A 19,115-nucleotide genomic window follows, 5' to 3' on the forward strand; every position below is an offset into this window, starting at 1 on the left:
TATTATTCCCAAAAAAGTGTTTGCAAACAAAGTTGTCGCAGCTAATAGGTGCCTCCTCCATGAAATGCTTCTTAATAGCTTCCATTTTCCCCTGGCCCAAAGAAAAATAAATAAAACGTGTTCATTATGTGCGCGTGTGGCTTCCTGCTGCTATTTAAGAACAGACATTCATTTGTCCCGCAGCACCAACACATTGATCCGACACGACTGTACGTGGTGTGTTACACACGCACACAAAAAAAAAGGCAATTAGCTCGCCGTCCACTTCACTTGGCGTGCCTTAAAGTGCTTAATGGCTATTGATATTGAGGGGAAAGCCGATTGCCAATAGAGTCGGCGGCGCTGAGGCTCTTACTTTAAGAGACGGTTGCGTTTGCTTTGAGGTTGTTGTGTTGCGAGCTGAACCGCGCCTCGCTCACTGTCTTTGTATGCAACACTCACGAAAACTCATAAACTCAAAACTCATACTTTAAGTTCTTCAATCAGTTAATGTGCTTTTAATCAATGCAGCTTTTGCTATGATGCATTCTATTACTTATATTGATTATGCTGGATGGATAGTCATGCTATTTTGTGGATTTTTCAATCTCAGGCTTTATTTGGGGATGTAATTCCACTTTTAGCCACTAGATGGCCTAACTGCAACTTTTAAATAAAGAGTGGTGAAGAGAAAAAAGTTTACAGAAATGTCTTAAGATTTTATGATCCTGCCTTGGCGCCTTCAGAAAGCAATGCATGTTTTTAAATAATGATAAAAAAATATTTTAAAATGATTTTGAATAACGCCAGTCATTTGCTTTTTCTATAATCGAAGGGGGGGAATTTAGTCAATTAAAACAGTAAATTTGTTTTTGTAATTTTATTTTATTTTTTTAAAGGCCATGAGCTATTCCGCAGGGTCTCCGCAATCCACTTAAAAGAAGCGTGCGCCCATGGAGTGCAGACCTCTGCCAAAGCAACACGTTCAGAAGCCACATCAAATAAACCAATCAAACCAAAAAGGGCCATGTCACTAGCGAGATGAAACGGCGCTAAGTGAAGTGAGGATACCGCCGCGTTAAGCCTTTCAAGATGCCTCAACACACATTCAGAAGATATGCACTTGTAACCAACTGGCGTAAGAAGTGCACTGTTTTCTCTGACATGCATCGTTCCACCCCCTGACCTCCCTTGCACAGCTACATGTAGACACATACACACACGTGCGCGATGGCTGTCTCCCGCGTGCACACACTCCAGGTAGCCGGCGCTGGTAATGGTGTTTTGTGGCATCCTGAGGTGTAATGGGCAAAGGCACTGCTCCGTCAGGGCCATTAGCTTTCTGTAGCTCATATAATTACACTAAATGGGCCCTCTGGCAAACAGTGGGCGCGAAAAGAGGAGTCGGCCATGTGGCACACGAGGAGAGGTGCGGACGTGAAAATGGCCGGGCCGAGTCACGAAAAGGCAGGTGGATGAAAGCCCCGACTGGATGTGTCGTTCCGATGGCTAATGAGGCAATGCTTTGCGCATTTGGAAAATACTTCTTAGGCTTTTATTGCGCAATTGTTATGACACTTAAAATTTCGTTTTCTCAAATAGATTCCGGGACCTAAATGACTTTGAGGTCCCAATATTTCGGGGCGAGAGGAGCCCAAAAGAGAACGGCAGCGCATTAAATGCCACCCAGCAAGCGGGCTAATTAAACCTGTTCTTTTGTAGCTTGTTGGCTCCATCTTCACACACACGCGCTCGCTCGCACACAAAAACACACCAAGGAGCAGTTGCCAGGCAACAAGTCGAGACTCCATGAAGTCCCTAAATCCCGGACAGTTGGTTAGTTAACATGGAAACCTTAACCCAGCAGGAAGCCGGCACGTCATTCAAACATTTTCGTGCTCGACCTGCCACCAGTTTTCATCCAAACGTGCACTCTGGATTTTTATTTGAAATTTAAATAAAAAAAATGTTTTTCCTACATCAAAATGTGTCAGCATCTCCCTCGATGTTAGCGTGTGTGTTTTTTAACGTGTGTGACAAGTGGAAATAAAACGCTGCAATATGTGCGGCATTATTTATGGGCATGTCGAGGTCTCTTGAGTGCGCCTCGTTCAGCGGTAGGAGAAAGGTACGCCGAGCACATGCGCTAGCGGGCACGCATCCCAGGTCGGCGGTTAGCCGTTAGCGCGCTCGGCCATGCGGAACGCCGGAGGGCGGATTGCTCGGGGAGGGAACCCGCCTCCGCCCTCCCGCTTTTCATTTAGCGGCTTAACCGGTCCCAGCAAACGCGGCGGAGGAGGTTTCACGCTTTAGTCGGCGTACGACGGCCGATAACCGCCGGCAAATTATCATTTTAAATGATTTTCTTCCTGTCGGTTAATTAAAAGCATCAATGTGAATCAATCATTCACTCGCACCAAGTGGGGCGGCGGCGGGGGGGGGCGCAACGTCACACGCCGCCGCAGAGGCTCGAAATTTGTCATTGAAAACAATTAGCTCGTACTCAAGTTTGTGTACGGTGAAAAACGACGGGCTGTAAAATGGGCTTTTTTGGATAAACAAAAACAACTCCGGATTTAAAATTAGCATTTGCTTGGACTTTTATTTGACGCTCATAAAACCACGCTGCCTCTATTTAAGTTGCTGTTTAAAATTCTCTGACAACCCACTGAGGCAAAAAACCAAGTTGGGTCTGAAGCCGATAGGAATTTATTTTTTTGTCATCTCCCCTTCCTGTTTACTCGCCGTTTTCTTTTTCTGTGAATTAGCCGCTTTGTTTTTGACAAGTAGGGAAATTCATTATGCACTTTTTCTCTTTGCTTTTAAACAGTTTGGAACATTGATTTTTTTTTAAATTAAGTTTTATAAGCATTCCTTGTCTATATCGAATTTATTACTCTATTAAAGGAATTACTGAGAACATATAAGATTAAATGCCTGCTTCAAGACGTAAATAGCATAACGTGTTTCCATGTCGACTTCCACCTGAATTGATTCATTTATTGTACGCTTCTGACACCTACATTATCAACAGACAAAATTAGTATCAGGAGTGGGGCGGTTAAAGCAGACGTGGCACGAGTGGGCTGTGCGAGTTGATAAGAAGTTGCTCAGCAGGCCCTTAAGAACCTGCCAGGCCCACGTCTGAACTCGCGCGCTCGCTGGATCAGAAGCAGAAATCTCGGCGAATTAAACCGCTAAAGCCGAGGGAAGAGCGGGAACGTTAACTTTTTTTTCCCGGCCCCCCCGCTGACATTAATCTGCGCCCGAAAATACTTGGTGTTCTTTTTGGAGCGGATCAATTTGCGAGCGGAATTTGGTGATGGAGCAAGTGGGGCCGCGGTACATGAAGACGTGCGCGGCCGGCTCATTTGCGGTCCATTGTCAAATGCCGTGATGACATTTGGCCGAGTGCGTTTTGCCATTTTGAATGGGAAGCGCGCGCGCAGCTAGCGCCGCTGTCGTAGCTCGCCAGGGCAGTTAAAAAAAAAAGTCATGTTTCCCGGCGAGCGGGCCAGCAATGTCACCTTCTGGCAGCTGTCTAGCGCCACCCGACTTCTGAACCTTACAGTTAATGACCATGGAGGTAATGGAGAAGAATGCGGACCATGAACAACTCCACAATTACAGCCCGGTGGATTTCTCCGCTGTGAGTGAGTGAGTGAGCTCCGCTATGAATTTTTTATTTTTTTTGTCCCTCTCTTACCTGAAAGTCTCGCTCCTCTAAAATCTCTTTCCGCCACCTCACCAGGAAAGCTGCGCAGACGTAGAGATGGAAATGGGAGAAACCCTCCGGTTCAGCCTAAAGGGGAAGGAGATGAAAAAAAGTTATTGTTGATTCGACGACGTCGAGCAAGTCAACAAGGCTTCCTTCCGCTTCATTTTGACACATTTAAACCATTACGCTAGCGAGAACATTTGCTGCTACAATCCACAAATAGGCAGAACAAGCAAGTGACACAATTCTTCTTTTCTTTGCACGCCTTCTTATTTCAAGCTCTCATTATGTTTGGCAGTTTGCTTTTCTTATTTTTTTTATTATAAGCAGCGGGGAATTAGAGTCGCGGAGAGAGACAAAGGATGAGATGTTCCTTGTTCTTATTCATTTTCCTCCCGAGCCCTATCACACGGAGGATAATTACTCGTCTCTTTAAATGCGAGTCACTCCCGAAACGCGTGCGGCCCCTTTAAAGACGTATTCTGATATTCCAAGTGGAAATGCGTTGAGCTCGTTCCGGAATTCTTATTTTCCCCAAAATCGGGGAATTAAAGTGCGTCACCTGCACACTTTGTTGGTCTGACCGAGCGAGCAAACACAGATGAGTGAGTGTATGAGTGACACAGCATGTTTATCAGCGGCCCAAAAGATTTGTCGTTTTAATTTTCTTTTCTTCTCCCGAGTGTGGGTTTTGGAGTTCACGGCTGAGGGCACTGGTAAACTTCTACCGACTATAAAACTGAAATTCACTCTTATCTCGCTCCCCGCAAAAAAAAAAAAAAAAAAACCCGTCTTAAAGCTTTGTAGGATGCTCGCTAGGCCAGTATTTGGCAAGGCGCTGATTTCTCTCCCTGCCATGTCTAATCCCAAACTTTTTTTTTTTTAAACACCCCGCTGACCTCTGTAAGTAATGCATTTGTGTTTGATGCTGTAGCTGAGTAGTAAATTGTGGTTTGGTCATTGTTTTTCAAGAAACAAGCAAAAGTTTTGCCCGATTATTAAAACCGATTCATTCTGACGATGTGAATACATCTTGAGCTTCATGAAAAAAGGTATGCTTGGAGAATATCTCGAGGTATTTTAAGAAAATGGGCATCACTCTAATAAGTGTGTATTGTCCAAATACATGCAAAGGCAAAACATCAGGGCCGACCATCCCAACAGATTAATGTTGACAGTAATAAATGTTAGCCGCATTTGTATCATCCATCACTCTTTGTCTCGTTCCGCATCGATTTCTCTCCCTGACACACTATCCCTCCCTACTGTCCTATCGCGCCGCCTCGTCGTTTCAATGACGTCCGTGCCATTATGAACTAGAAAATAAAGTTTGTCCCGCTAGTCAAGGTGACTCAGTTAAATGCGCGCGTCTCCTCTGTTGTTACGCCTCGTCGCGGCGGCCATATTGGGGGCGACGCGCTCGACCGGCCGATCAAAGCGGCGAGGAAATGGGTTGAAACGGGGGTGGGGGGGCAAAGTAAACAAAGATGCGACTGGGAATGCGGGACTTCTGCAATGTCACAGTGGCTTCAAACCGTCTCGCGCCGGATTCACGGCATCTGGCAAAAAGCGAGCGGCGTGACACGCAGCTTCATTGATATTCCCTGCCGACCCGAGTGATGTAAGATGATCTAGCGCTGATGCAATAATTACGTGGGAAGGACAAAAATGCTGGGAAAGCACTTTTGGAACGCCGGAATGACTGGAATGTAATGTCACACCCAGGTGACGCAAAATTTTCACACGCATGTAGCGGTCACTCCACAACGGCACGGAGAGGAAGCATGATTCAGAAGCTGAAAAGTGTCACAGTATCTCTTTACCAGCCATGCTAATGCTGCCACACTGTGTTACTTGCTAATTTCATGCTCTACGCAACAGGGATAATTTGGTCCCTGTCTGCCTACCCGCCCGCCCGCCTGCTGGGAAGGAAAAGTGAATGTGCGTACTTTTTTTTTTTCTTCTCCGCTACATGATTCCTGTGTACGTGTCTGTTTTTAATGTCACTTCCATCCCGTCTCTTAGCGGCAAAAAAAAGGGGGCGGAATAATAAATGATCATTTGGAGGAACAGAACCAGCCAAATAGGAAGATGAAGGCAAATAGAGCAAAACGCTGAGAAAGAGGAAAAGGCCGGCTTGTGTTGGAGCGAGCGAGCGAGCTCCTCCGAACAGATGGTCACGCCGCAGAAGGAAGACCACAGCGGAGGCATTACAACACTCAGGTTAAAGCCTCCCTTGGAACGCGCACAGATGCCGAGAGGCAAAGGGCAAGAGCTTCCTATTTATCAGGGGGCATTTGGAGTGACCCCAAAAAACATGCTTGTGTCTGTCCGACAGCCTCGCTTTGAATTTAGCTCATTCGAGAAAAGACAAATGGGGCAAAAGCTGACAAAGGTCATTAAATACTTGAATGAACTGTTTTGGAGGTTAGCCTAGGTGCTAATGCTAACAATTGGAGATGTTTGGCACGAATGTAGTTTTTTACTTGGGACATTTATCACTTACAGGCGCAAAGCTGAGAGTAGAAGAGACAAAAGCGGTTGATAGCTGCTGTCGTGCTGAAAGTTTTATGAGTGGAAATGGCCCAAATTCCCCAACTGGAGCGCGACGACAGGTGACAGAGGCTGCCAGAAAACAGGTGTACTATGTGTGTGCGTGTTTGTGCATCGCATCCAAACAAGCATTGTCAAATCAAATATTTAGGGGTTGGATTACAAGTACACTGTGTGGCTGGGCAACTCACTCAACCGTCATTCATTTTCCAACTTCCAGAGCCCAGTGTTTTTTTTTCTTCTTCCCGGCTTCCAATAAAGCAGCGGGTCTCCGGTTCTCGTTTTCAAGTGCTTGTGTGGTCTGCAATTACCGTACTGTACATTTCTCTTTCAAACTGATCCTACCTACTTGTCACTCACGACATATTCAAAATATGTTTCTACGGTCACAAATGCCCGTATTGACTAAATTACTGTCATAAGATAACAAGTAAAAGTCAAAGACTTTATTTATGATCAACCCCAACATTGATAATACTATTAAAACTTACTAGGTATTAATTCCATTCTTTCTAATGCCACTATAGGCATCTTTTTTTGTCAACAATTAGCCTCACTGGTCCCAATTCACCAAATGGTGGCATGAAAGCCAATAAAGTGAATTTGTATTTAATTGCGATGCTCTTCCCGTCTCATCATTTGCACTCCTCACCTCTGCGGTGGAACTCGAGCGCTAGCCGCACAAGGAGCCGGGCGATGAATCAATAACAAACATTAGGCGTAATTGGCGATGTAAAAAGGAGGTTAACCACCTTGCTAAAGAGTAGGCGCGCTGCTATTAAATCAATGAAGGAAAAAAAAAAAAGGGTTTAAATGTGAAAAGGGCAGCGGAGAGACATGTTTGGAACATGATGAGGAGTTTAGCCTCTGTCTAGTGTTACACCATAGGAAGGAGAAGTGATGACCTGGTAGGTGTCCCACAGTCGGATGGTGCATCGTAGCGGCAGCTCCCGCATCAAAAGGTTGTTCATCCAGCGGAAGGCAAACTGCAAGTACTCCACTTCGTAATGCTGCATGTGATGATGCACCGACTCTGCAAGATGAAGAGAAAAAAAAAAAAAGACATGCTGATTTCGGGGGAGATTAGTGCAGGAAAAGAAAAATGACTTAATTCCCGCAATCCAGGTGTCAATAAAGGCGTACCACAAACACACAGGTATTGATTATCGCATGGAGTGTTGATGCGGAGCGAAAGGCGGAGTTGGTATTCATGGCGTTGTCTTTTTTGCTGACTCAGCGCAGCCTGTCTGACGATGGATGACCAATTGTGCTGCACTGTCTGAAGGTGCGATGGAGGTTTAGGAACGGAGGTTTGGAGCAAGAATAATGTTCAAATCGTTGGGCAGGCTACTTCCTGCTTGCTGAGCTTGCTGGCAAAAAGTACAACAAAATAAACATCGAAAGACTTTGCTGATTTGTTTCATTTCGCGTCTATGTAAAAAAGGATTAAAAATACCGCTCTTTATTCAGCGGCTGATAGATTTCGCAGCAATCAAAATCTCGACACTCAAGCAACACACACGTGTGTGTCTCATAATAGAGCTGTAATTACTGAGCTGTCAGGCAGTGGGGGGGGGGGGGGGTTACTATGGCATCGTTTTGACTGACAAGCACACACGCAACACCACGACGAATATAATTTGGATATCCCAAAATATACATTCTCAACAACTGCAGCGTAGCTGACAGAGCACACAACATGGCCGCCCCATTAACGCCGCAGCTCGGCCGGCTGCCAAACAACTTTTTGGACAAAGTTAAATGACGCTAATGAACTCGCTCCATCTAGTATTAGCGACTTGAGTAACCGCGAGGAGGAAGTGCAGGTTGTTAGATTGCCGTTTGTCATGACGAATTATCACAGTGGGCGAGGAGCTAAAATTAAGGCTAACACACACATACGCATAAACTTATGGCTTTTTAACTCTGGGCTGCCGTCCAGCTGGCACGGCGCTCAGCACGCCGGGTCGGCTGGTTACTGCGGGCCGAGCAAGGTGGAGGATGACATCGCTCACGGCCGCTGATTGACTGATGAGTCTTGTCTTCTTCCCTAGCGAGGGGGGCGGAGGCCGCGCCCACGGCTCGTGGCCGGACGGTCAGAGGTCGTACAGTGACGAGTGAGTATTTCCCGCCGTTGTGCTGATGACGGCGTTTCGGCTCCACTCTCCTTGGTGCGCAGCATAATTGCAAGCACACGCTCCTTCCTTCCTCTCGTCTGACCTTTATTTGCTTCGCTGATTGCTGACAAAATGGAAGAAGGTGGAAACAAACTTTTTTTGGGGGGCGATGAAAGTAGCAGCCCAGTTTACAATGGATGTATAGCCGTCGATGGTCGATATAGATTTTGATTTTTTTTATCCCCCGTCTCACTCTTATCTTCCAAAATACTATCTCAACCCAACTAGGAGGCTTTGAAAACAATCCACGCTGCGAGTGTGCCTTGCCTCTCATTTGCATAACTAAATTCACCTTTGGGCAATTTGCATGTTAATGAACTCGGTGCTAATGCACTTGCTCGCGACAAATACACACACAGAAGATAAGGGAGAGATAAAGAGATCAGAGAGGCGTTTTACGCGTGCCGACAAAATGGCTTGTCTTTGGAGGAGGTAGGATGCCCGGGATGGCGTCGAACAAGGCAAACAGGAGTTTGCGCGACTCGTTACAAGTGGAATAATTATGAGGGGCGGGAATAAAAAAAAGTCCTGTCGCTTTTAATCGAGAGCAATCAACTCTAGGAAGTAAAATGCTACTTCTGTATTCCAAAATGTTTGCTCTCTGTCGTGAATAAATTGAGGTCTAACAATGTGTAACCGGATTGACAATGCTAGTGTCAAAAGGCAAACTTCTATCTGATAGGTGCTGGGGAATCAATTTGGAAAAGATGACAAGCTATTGAGACGGCCCCCCCCCCCAAATTTTTTTTTACAGACGCTCAGTCGACAGCAAAGCGAAACGCGATCGCGTAACACAAGATAAAGACTTTCAGTGATCTCATTAGGCGCGGTAATGTCAAACCAGCGAGGTAGAAAATGTCCGTGCCCCGGCTTGTGATGACAGGGCACTTATGGAGTAAGACAAAGCGAAACATGCCGAGTCATATTTTTCCAGCCTTTTTGCTGGTGCTATGCTCTCAAGTGTCGAAAGGACATTGTTCTGCTTTGTCTTCATTTATTTCCTTTTAAATCCACATTCACGCTCCAAATGCAAACAATCTGTTTTCATTAATACGCATAGCACAAGCGTGACCTGGACACGCGAGCGCAAAACTCAAGGGGAGGGAGGGGGGTGGGGGGGGCTGAGTTAAGTCCTCACCTCGCCCTTTCTGGTGACGGCATCGGGGGACATTACAAGGTTATCCAATAACATGGCCATTATACAAAGTCACGCTCCAATGAGACCTGCTTGATGTATACGTACGTCCTTTTTTTATTCTTTCTTAGCTGGGAGGAATTTCCCCACATCGAGAACGTTTCAATGGCAATGCGCGAGACTAACCATCAATCCTGCTGACCAGCTCCTCCAGGGCCTTGACCTTCCTCTGGATGCCCGGCTGTGCGAACGTGTAGTTGTCCTGGGAAGAAAGAGCGGTGGTCACATGGGTCAGGTGTCCGTGGCATGACCTTGACGCAATCAACTGTGTGCAACAGATGCAGGTGAAAACCTAACCTTATTGGCAGAGAGCTGATTCAATCAAACAGAATGCCATTATAGGAACACTTGTCATGTCTCTCAGTAATTTCCTGGAAAACACTGCTAAAATTGTTTCCCTGGCGGTCCGGAACCAATCGCGGATCCAAAACGGTCAGAAATTGCACCCTTTTTTTTTTTTACCTTCTCCGACGGTTCATTTGTCACGGGAAAAGAGCAGCAGCCATTACAGGCTTGAAGTGCTTGCCAGGACTCGTTTTGCGCATCACGTGCGTCGCTCGAGAAGTCTATTAAAAAAAATAAAAATCAGCGTAGGGCCTTGAAGACAAAGCGGAGAGCTGATTGTCTGGCGGGTTGGCAAAAATTGAACATTAGACGGAACGAGAACAATTGCAAAAAAAGAAAAAGGCAATTACGCGTGTAATAACTGCGTGTCGAAAATGCTAATAAACCTACGATGCGCTGTAATAATGTCACAATGATCACGAGAGCGGCCAAGAATGATACGTCAAACTTGCGGGATGCGCATCTGAGAAGGGCCTGTAAGCATTCTGTGGGTGACTCCAAGCACATACACACACACAAAACCAGGATTAAGTTTCCTCGAGGGGTCATTTCAGTATGGCCGGAGAACAGCTGATGTGGCAAACCATCCAACAAGCAGAGAGTGATGGAAAGAGAAAATGAGGAGAGGGAAGAAGGGAAGATTTAGTAATAAACAGCTCGAGTTGTCCTTCAGGATCAGCACAACGAAGGTGTGCGCATCCCCCATGAGTTAAGGCCCCCCCCATTTTGTTTTTCAATTTTTAGCGGAATTATTCTTCCCTGAATGAGTCATGAAGCAAATGAATAGCATAGTTGTAAGAAAGGGGAAAAAATACCCAGTACATTTTGTTATTATAAGAAAAGTATCCAAAAAGCTTTTGGAGTTCCGCAGGGGTCTGTCGTCGAGCACTTGCAGTTTAACCTGAATTCTTTTTTTTACAGGTCAAATGACTTGATCTCAATTAAATAGAGAATTTTTCAAATCTTCAATGTCTTCTACATTTGGAGTTAGTATCACAGCCCTAACAAAGACTGGTCAGTGGTGTTCATAGAAAGGAAATTTCCAAAATGCTCGGCAGATGAATCCTGCAGCTTTGACGCCTTTGCAGGTTAATGTCAGGGGAGTCGAGGAGGCGACCGGCGTCGTCATAACAACAATTGCTTCTTTGGTTCTCGTGACCTAAAATGATTTGGATGAGAGCTTTTCAGAATAAGAGGATCAATTCCCAAGAGCTATTTAGTCAACCTACTAATTCACGAAGCCTCCTCCATCTATTAATCTGAATCACATTTGCCTTTTGTAATTCGGCTCTATTTTCCAAGTCGCCTCTTCTTCTACACTGGTGTTAATTTGGTGCGCTGCGGTGCAAGCGTTGGAGAGTAATTACATTTGCATTATTGAGGCTGCTGGCTTTAATCAACTACCCTTCTTCTCCTGCTTTCACCTGCTTGTTGTTTCCCTGCTTCCAGTCACCGCAGCACATTTCCCAGTTCTTCATTTCTGCTTTATCTCTTTGACAGAGTTCCTCCCATTTGTCCTTTATTTTAAATGATTCTCCTTAATTGAATCCAATCAGGTATCAGATTGCCATTTTCTCACATTTTTCTTGATTACCTCACACACATCGAGTCTTGTAAGACGGGCGGCGCTAAACAAACTATGAAGGAAACTAATCTTGCATATTTCCTTATCTATACGTTCCTGACTTCTCCGCAAATCTCGGGCTGTCATGCCCACCCACCGACCAATAGTCGCGCAAGGTGTCAAAAGCCTCTCCACTGGCTCTCAGCTGAATCAATAGCTCCTCTTCACCTCTAAAGTCCATTCTATTAGAGACGACAATGGCCCCACGCTGGACTCAGATTGCCTTCCATTGTGGCGCCCGATGTCTATCAGCGAGTTGGACAGCGGCGGCGCAACAATGCGGCGAGCGGACGGGGCGTTTGTGTTGGTGAGCGGCAAAGAGACAGATGACAGGTAAAGATAAAGGCTTTACGATAATAGATGCCGCCGTGTTGTGTCGAAAAGCAAAGGACAGTGCAGGCAGTTATCGGCGAGACGCTTGATGCATGTCTGTGACGGAAAAGGAAGATTATATAAAACAGGTTGAGATAAAAGACAAGAGTGGAGACAATATCCAAGAGGGATTAAAGGATTTCGGCGAGCGATTGATGGGACAGGTTTCCGAGATGTGGATTGGCTCGCACGTATCTGTAATGGGCTCGCCATTGCCCGGATCGGGCCAGTCAAGGCTCGACACCACACTTCCAGATGGACCAATAATTTTGTTCTTTTGTAGCTTCTTGTTTGAAGAGGATTGTTTTGGATGAATGTATTATTTTTTTTTTGCACCATTTATTGGCTAGCATTGTCGAGTTCACCCCGTGTTCGGGACGTCAAGGACTATCATGGTACCACAAAGCTCTGTTTTTATTTGGAGCCCTTTTGGGGGTATCTGCATTTTTAAGGAGGCAAGTTCCAGACTATAAACGGAAAGATTTAAGCTCTTTTGGATACTCGCAGGCAAAAGTGGGACTCCTGCAGGAGCCAAGGACAGTCTGCTTCGGTCTTGCTACCTTCTGCTCGACATTAGACGGCGGAGCCCCGCTCCTACTCAAGAGTCCCCGTCTCGAGCTGGTACCACGGAAACAGATGGTTGCCTTGACAATGAGCGGGGCACACATGGTTTTGCCTGCACTCCAAATGAGGCCTTGGATGCAGCTCAGACGAGGAGCAGCGGGAAGGAGAACCGTCACGCCTTTCATCATGCTACATTTTATGTAACATATTTGTCAGGTCGCTCGGCGCTGGCATTTGCTTCGGTTTTATTTTACCGAGCGCAGTGTGCCTAATTGTAGTCTGATATCCGTATCAAAGTAGAAGGCAATTTCCATGCTGTGCCCTTTATTATTACATTCATATCCCAATGTGACCGTCGCCCCAAAAAAATCCAATGTTCAATCATGGGCTGAATTATTCTTTTAAAAGCCACTGCTCACTAGAATTTGCATAAAACACAGGTGTTCATCGGCTGGGTTTGAAAACTAAGCACCCTCTGGGGCGTGCTGACTGTGTAATGGACTTTTTGAACTTTTTGACTTGCTTTCCCTCCCCAAGAAACGGAGGTGAGACGCAAAACGGCCACGTATGGCATCGGAGGCGCTTTCAGCCGCCGCCGCCTGCGAATTTCACGCCGCAACTTCTTCCGTGCATGTTAATGACGGATTAGAATTGGCAAATTACCTTGAAATATTTATACCGACGGACAGCGACGACTGCGGCGTTTTTAATGGATCGGGGATGTGGAACCATTGTAACACGTTAAATGAGTTAAGTCGTCTGCGAGCTCTGTCCAATTTAGCACGGCCCGGGAGTAATTAGACCCGGGTCGACTTAAAAATAGCTCGATCAAACGGCCACGTCGACTCATCTACATAAGATCTGTTCACGTTTTGCAAATATTCTATCTATCCTCTAATTGACTCATTTTTGGATTCTTCAAGGGTCTGCCTGGCAAGAAGTAGAGTCATCTTATTGGATTAGCGTAAAGAGCAGACTATTTGAACGTGAGCGGAGAGGATTAGGAAGTTCAAACATGTTTTGCGGGGAACTCGGCGTTGCTACTGTCAGCTGCCAGTTTGACGTGGAAACGGGCTAGGCGGGACTACGTGCTTATCTTGTTGATAGGCTCGGGCCCGGGATCACGCTCTGCCGGCAGTGTTTGTCTGTTTAACTAGGCCTTCCGTGTCGGGCCAGGACAGACGAGTGCGGGATGCGCACGTCTGCCACTCAATCTGACACCCATTGGAGACGTGCTTTAATCCATTTGAACAACAAAAGCTGTTGGCAAACTTTGTTTTGGGATCATCGTGTGCGGCGTGAGAAAAGGCTTAAACCGCTAATATTGCCAATTCAGAAGCAACTTTTAGGAGTTAAAAAACGTGACAGAATTATGCAAAGTTTTATGGATGAGATGGAGTAAAAAAAAAAAGAAGAAAATAAATACAACAAAATTCCCCCAAGTATTTTCAAAGGCCTTTTTTCGAAGAGCGCAGTGATGCAATTAGCCCGAAACAAAACAGCGGCGGATGTACGAGGCGCTTTAAAGCCAATGAATAAATGTAATTACGCAGACAAGACTCCCTTCCTCTCTACCCCATGAGACGGCCACCTTTAGGACACAGCGTCGTTTAATAGAGAATGTGAGCGGCTTGGAGACGAGGTCAGAGAAAGGATCGCCAACTAATTACGCTGCCGAAGCACTCAGCCTCCGCCGGATTGTTTAAAAAGCATTAGGGAAGGTGGAGGATGCAGAGGAAAAAAAGGGGCGGGGGGGGGGGGCAAAGCGGCTTCCCAGATGCATTGTACATAATTAGTTTGGAGCCAAGGTCACAAATAAACACAAGCGCCGCGACGACAGCGTTTGGCGCACACACGAAAAGCGCGCGCGCCGACGCACGCTCCATTCTTCTCTCTTTACTTGCTCGCCTCGCAACTTCAGTTCGCTTGGCTCCCTCCGGAACCACACGGGCACAGTGACTATTAATTTCCAAAATGAATCGCCGACAAATTGACTGTAATGAATTAACGCTCGCGTGCGCCCAATCACCGTTGATAAAAGACTATATCACAATTTGTAATTTGGAGTGGAAAATTCCAGCTATTGAAAAGACCATTTTTTGTTTTCCCAACCTTCACCTTGAGTGATGTTCTTAAAGCTCAAATTGTCAAGCATCAATTTCGGGTTTAAACATTGGATATCAAAGTTACAGCCACATTCTAGAATGAGCAGGAAATAAAATATCTTTCACGGGGTAGGAGAAACAGCGGCAATGAGAAAGAAGAGCCCGGCAGCTCCCGCCTACGTCGGCAGTATCAATAGCCCACACTAGAAGATCTTCCCCTCGGGCAGCATGTAGGTGGAGACACTTGGAAATTCAGCGTGTACAGTAAATTGGTGCTAAAGTATGGACGTGTGTGAAGAGAGTTCCCCGGCCCTTATCTTTTCAACACACAATGACGGCTACGCTTACCTGGATGCCGTCCAGCAGTTTGCTCATGCACCAGAAGCTGTCAGCTTCAATGTTCCTCAGAGCCTCTTCCTGGAGACTGGACACGTCAAAGTTTTCCACTTCTTCCTCTGGAGGAGGGAAATGAGAGAGAGTGTGGATGGAAGAGGAGGAGGGAGGTGTGTTAGCTCGAAGAAATTCAGGTTTACTTGGGTCGCCATAATAAACTATTATGAGAAGGTCTTGCGGAAAAAAATTAATTAAAAAAATGACGGGGGAGCGGAAACAAGAACGGACAGGCTGGTAATAGAAATGGTGCTTAAAAAGATCACTCTGAGGCAGACCTCAGAAAAAATAAAAATTCAGGGAAGACTGATTCAGTTTGACTTGGCACATGATTAATTCGTTTTTTAAGGTGCATGTAAAATGATACACAGGGAAGAAATGATTCAAGCACAGTCAGCCCTCTTGGAAGGGGTGACTACTACAGCGGGGTGGCATGGCGTCATTAACGCCACTCGTGTGTGACGGGCAGCGCGGGGCTTTGACAGAATTCTGACGAGCCACTGACAGCCAGTGGAGAGCAGATGAGACGGGACTGATTAAGCGTGATCCAGAGTGGACACGAATGGAGCGCACAGGCCAGACGGCAACAGAGAACGGAAAATCTTTAGGCAGGTGTTTTGGGGGGAAAAACGGTTCTGTATTTTTGCAAGACTGCGAGAATTGTACAATGTCGGTGAGTAAGGGAGGGGGGGGGGGGGACGATCTGGCAGCTCTGTTGGTATCCTTGGCAACCTGGGTGGAATGTAGTTAGGTTGGTAATGGGCATGCTCAGTCTGACGGAATGACAGACAGGCACAGGCCACAGCTACAAAGCCACTAACAATTGCACCGTATGTAGACTCCAAAATGGCGTCCACAGCCTTTTGATTTAATGACACTGCAATGCTATTTCAGAAGACCGCCCCCCCCCCCTCGACTACCCCAAAGTTGCTGTGTCTTCCAGTGGGGCGGCTCAGCTCCAAAATGTGAACCTTGACGAGAGCAGATTAGAAGGGATGGCTACCAAGAGTCCAGCGGTTGCCCGGGAATTGGGCAAAGCTCGCCGCAACAGGGACTGAAGCCAAGAATTCTGCCGGGAGGACCGCGAGGCAACAGTGACCCCTGCGACCGCTGGTGGAAAACCAAACCGAGTGATTGGGGGGGGGGAGAGCACTTCAGAAGCGGCCTCACGCTTGATGAGGCTCAAAGGAAGCTTTGTGGTGCCACCGTTTGAGGATTTAACACAAACCGGCTAACTTGTCACGACGCACTTGATCCGCTGGCAAAGTGGAAGAATTGCCGGTCGTTCGATAATCTAACAAGCGACACATTTGGCGGGGAAAGAAGGGGAAAAAAATATATACCACGACTCCGGTCGGGTTCTATTAAAACACAAGAGCTCAACTACTTTGGGGTCCGTATTACAATGGCGGCGAGAGCAAGTGAGAGTCGAGAGAGAGTGTGACATTTGTATCCTCGAAAGCTCAACTGGCAAAGACATCCACTTACAACATTGTTCATTAGAACCAATTTCCCACCCAAGTCTTTGACATGATCCCGTGTCTCCAAGCTGTTAGCCTTCTTTTCGAGTTGCTGTCTCTACTGGACACAGGTTCGGTTGCCTGCCAAGCCCCAGGGCTCATTTCCTGTTTGTCCTGGCGCATGTGGGGGGGGGGGGGGGGGGGGTCAGGCAACATGTCCATCGAGACCAACTGCTCGGTTGCGGCCAGCTGTGAGCACTTGGCACAGCCTGGCACGCGGAGCCGGGTCACACCTCGGGAGACGGAGCGCCGGCGCCGACACGCACGTCACCATCTGCCCTCGGCGACTGCGGGCCGCAAGGTAATGTGATGTAAGATGATAAAAGACCTAATTTAGCCTGATGTCACCATAAAAGTCATGTTTGAAAAAAAAATAATAATAAAACAACAGCATCCTGTTCGACAATGTTCTGAGACTTCAAATTAATCCCCGGCAAAGCCGTGGAGCAAACCATCGGGGAGCGGCGCCATTGTTTAAACAGAATCTCCCCATCCATAAGATTAAAGCAATTGGTGCAGTCACTAGTTGTAATTTACAGTGGCGGCTCAGGATTAATCCAATTAATTGAATGACTTTCTATCAAGGCCAAGATTCTAAACATGTTACTCTCTCCTTGCCACCTTCAAAGTGCAAAAGCTGGAGGCCTAACACTTGCAGATGAGACAGGCTGCTTGTGAAACACGCGAGCCGAGGGTTACGCAAGGCGCTTGCGCTACAATTAGTGCCGCGGCGCCGTCGTTAATGAGAGACCAGGCTTTTTCCAGAGGTGGCGTTCAAGCTGTCGTATCATTAGGAGGCGAGTCAACTTGGCGAGATGCGGCGTCACCGACGCATTGACTCACAGACGGGATGTGGGGAATCGCAGCGGGAGGTTGCCATGAGATTAGGCCGACAACAACGTGAAGATACAGAGGTGGGGAGGAACGCGGGGGGGGGGGGGGAAGACTCGAGGTGTGTTTGTAAAGTCTTCCGAAACTTGAGAGGATAATCTCGACTCTCCAGAGAAATAAGCCGATTAATTTTATGCAGAACAGCATCTCCCCCCCCCAAAAAAAAGCCTGCCAATTGACCTTTTAGCTAAAACAGACATCGGACGTACAGACCGGCCAATCAGAATGCCCGTTTTAAGCCCACGTTGGATTTAGCAACCGTAACCAAGGGCGGGCCGGGTCTTGGGGTGAGCTCAGTCCACGTGTCAAATTTATTCCAAGTATCAAGTCGTACAAGTAATAAAGAAACTCTTGAGCCATAATATCACCGCATCTCACATTTTGTGTGCGGTAATGCGTCAAGCCCATGCGACAAAATGGCGGGCAGGCGCCAAAGCTCTTCGCGAGATAATGTAAGTCCTTGACATGAATTGCAATAAAGATATTAATACGGTATCTGTCTATGCGCAAGTACATAATGACCCACCTACCCCGGGGTGAGATTGTTTTTTGGAAGACGAGTGTTTAATGCCGAGTATGACGCGGCATGTTCATTGAGCGGCGAAAATATCTCCCGCCCCTTTTTTCCCTCAAATATGCTGGCAGATTGGAACAACATATACGGAAAGGTAGAAATTTATTTTAGCATCTCCAGCAATCAGACTCCATAATACAGCGGACACATCTGGGAGCTGACGAGTTTTTTTTTTTTTTTTTTTTGAGATCCTGCCGGTGAAGTCCATTAAGTCATTACCGTGTGTAATCTGCGGCTTTAGTTTGGGAATGAAAGACATTAGGGGACGTTATGCGGAGCAGCAGACCCGTTTGAGGATCGGAAAAGTGAAGCTGAAGGGCGATGAAATGCCTCAGCACAGCTGGACTCGATATGTCTGATGGCCTGTTGTTGTTGTTGTGTAATATTTTTTTTTTTCCTGCACCATCATTGTCCATTTACGGCAACGCATCTATGCAAATCCTCCTCGGTGAAATTTATGACGCAAGCGACCCAACTGCCACGATTGTGTCAGTTGCATCCAATTGCATCAGGTCAAGCGCGACGCATCCAAAAGATAAAAAAAAACATGTTTTTCTGTCCCGATCGAGTGGCGGTGAAAGAGAGAGCGACGTGAAAAGATCTGAAGCGTCTCGGCGAGTTTCAATTTAAGCCTTTTTATAGTCACGTAATTAACTTAATCTAAAAATATTCAATACCCCCACTTATGATTATTCACAGTCGATAAATCACTCTTTGACATAACTATTTCGACTGCGCTCTGCTTTTTATCAGAAGGAATGAGATCATATCTGCTTACGATGCGGGAAAAGAGCGAGTCTATCGGGTCGCGGATTTATAAATCCTGTTGTGAAGCCCCTTGCCGTTCGAAATAACCTCCAATCGCAATTTCTCCCTTGATTTTGGAAAATACGCCGCGGCGACACAACCTCAAGCCATTACCAAAAGGAGTCGCAAATGGAAGCCGACAGAGCGAGCATCGACAACGCCACTCGTATAAAGTGTTATGAAAAGACAGACGTTGCGGCGATTGATGGCTGAAGACAGAGACTTGAGGGTCAGAACCGAGCGGCTGATTCAATTTCGCCCGGTCCCAGTCCTATTACTTAACTCCAGAAAGAGGGTGATT

The 19,115-nt window shown here is 46.5% G+C and overlaps 1 protein-coding gene across 7 annotated transcripts in view; it reads right to left on the minus strand.

Annotated features, from left to right (window-relative positions):
* tbc1d22a (TBC1 domain family, member 22a) overlaps positions 1-19,115 on the minus strand; it is a 41,403-nt gene that overhangs the window by 3,449 nt on the left and 18,839 nt on the right. For 6 of the 7 annotated variants that reach the window (XM_061269212.1, XM_061269207.1, XM_061269206.1 and 3 more), the window contains 4 exons: positions 14,981-15,087; positions 9,749-9,824; positions 7,156-7,283; positions 3,686-3,781 (listed from right to left, as the gene is read on the minus strand). In XM_061269212.1, the coding sequence (XP_061125196.1) occupies positions 3,686-3,781; positions 7,156-7,283; positions 9,749-9,824; positions 14,981-15,087 (407 nt within the window). Of the gene's footprint in view, positions 1-3,685; positions 3,782-7,155; positions 7,284-9,748; positions 9,825-9,881; positions 10,189-14,980; positions 15,088-19,115 lie in introns of those variants that run through there. The other variant, XM_061269211.1, reaches the window with a different exon arrangement.

This window comes from Syngnathus typhle, linkage group LG21 (assembly GCF_033458585.1).
Source record: "Syngnathus typhle isolate RoL2023-S1 ecotype Sweden linkage group LG21, RoL_Styp_1.0, whole genome shotgun sequence".
NCBI lineage: Eukaryota > Metazoa > Chordata > Actinopteri > Syngnathiformes > Syngnathidae > Syngnathus > Syngnathus typhle.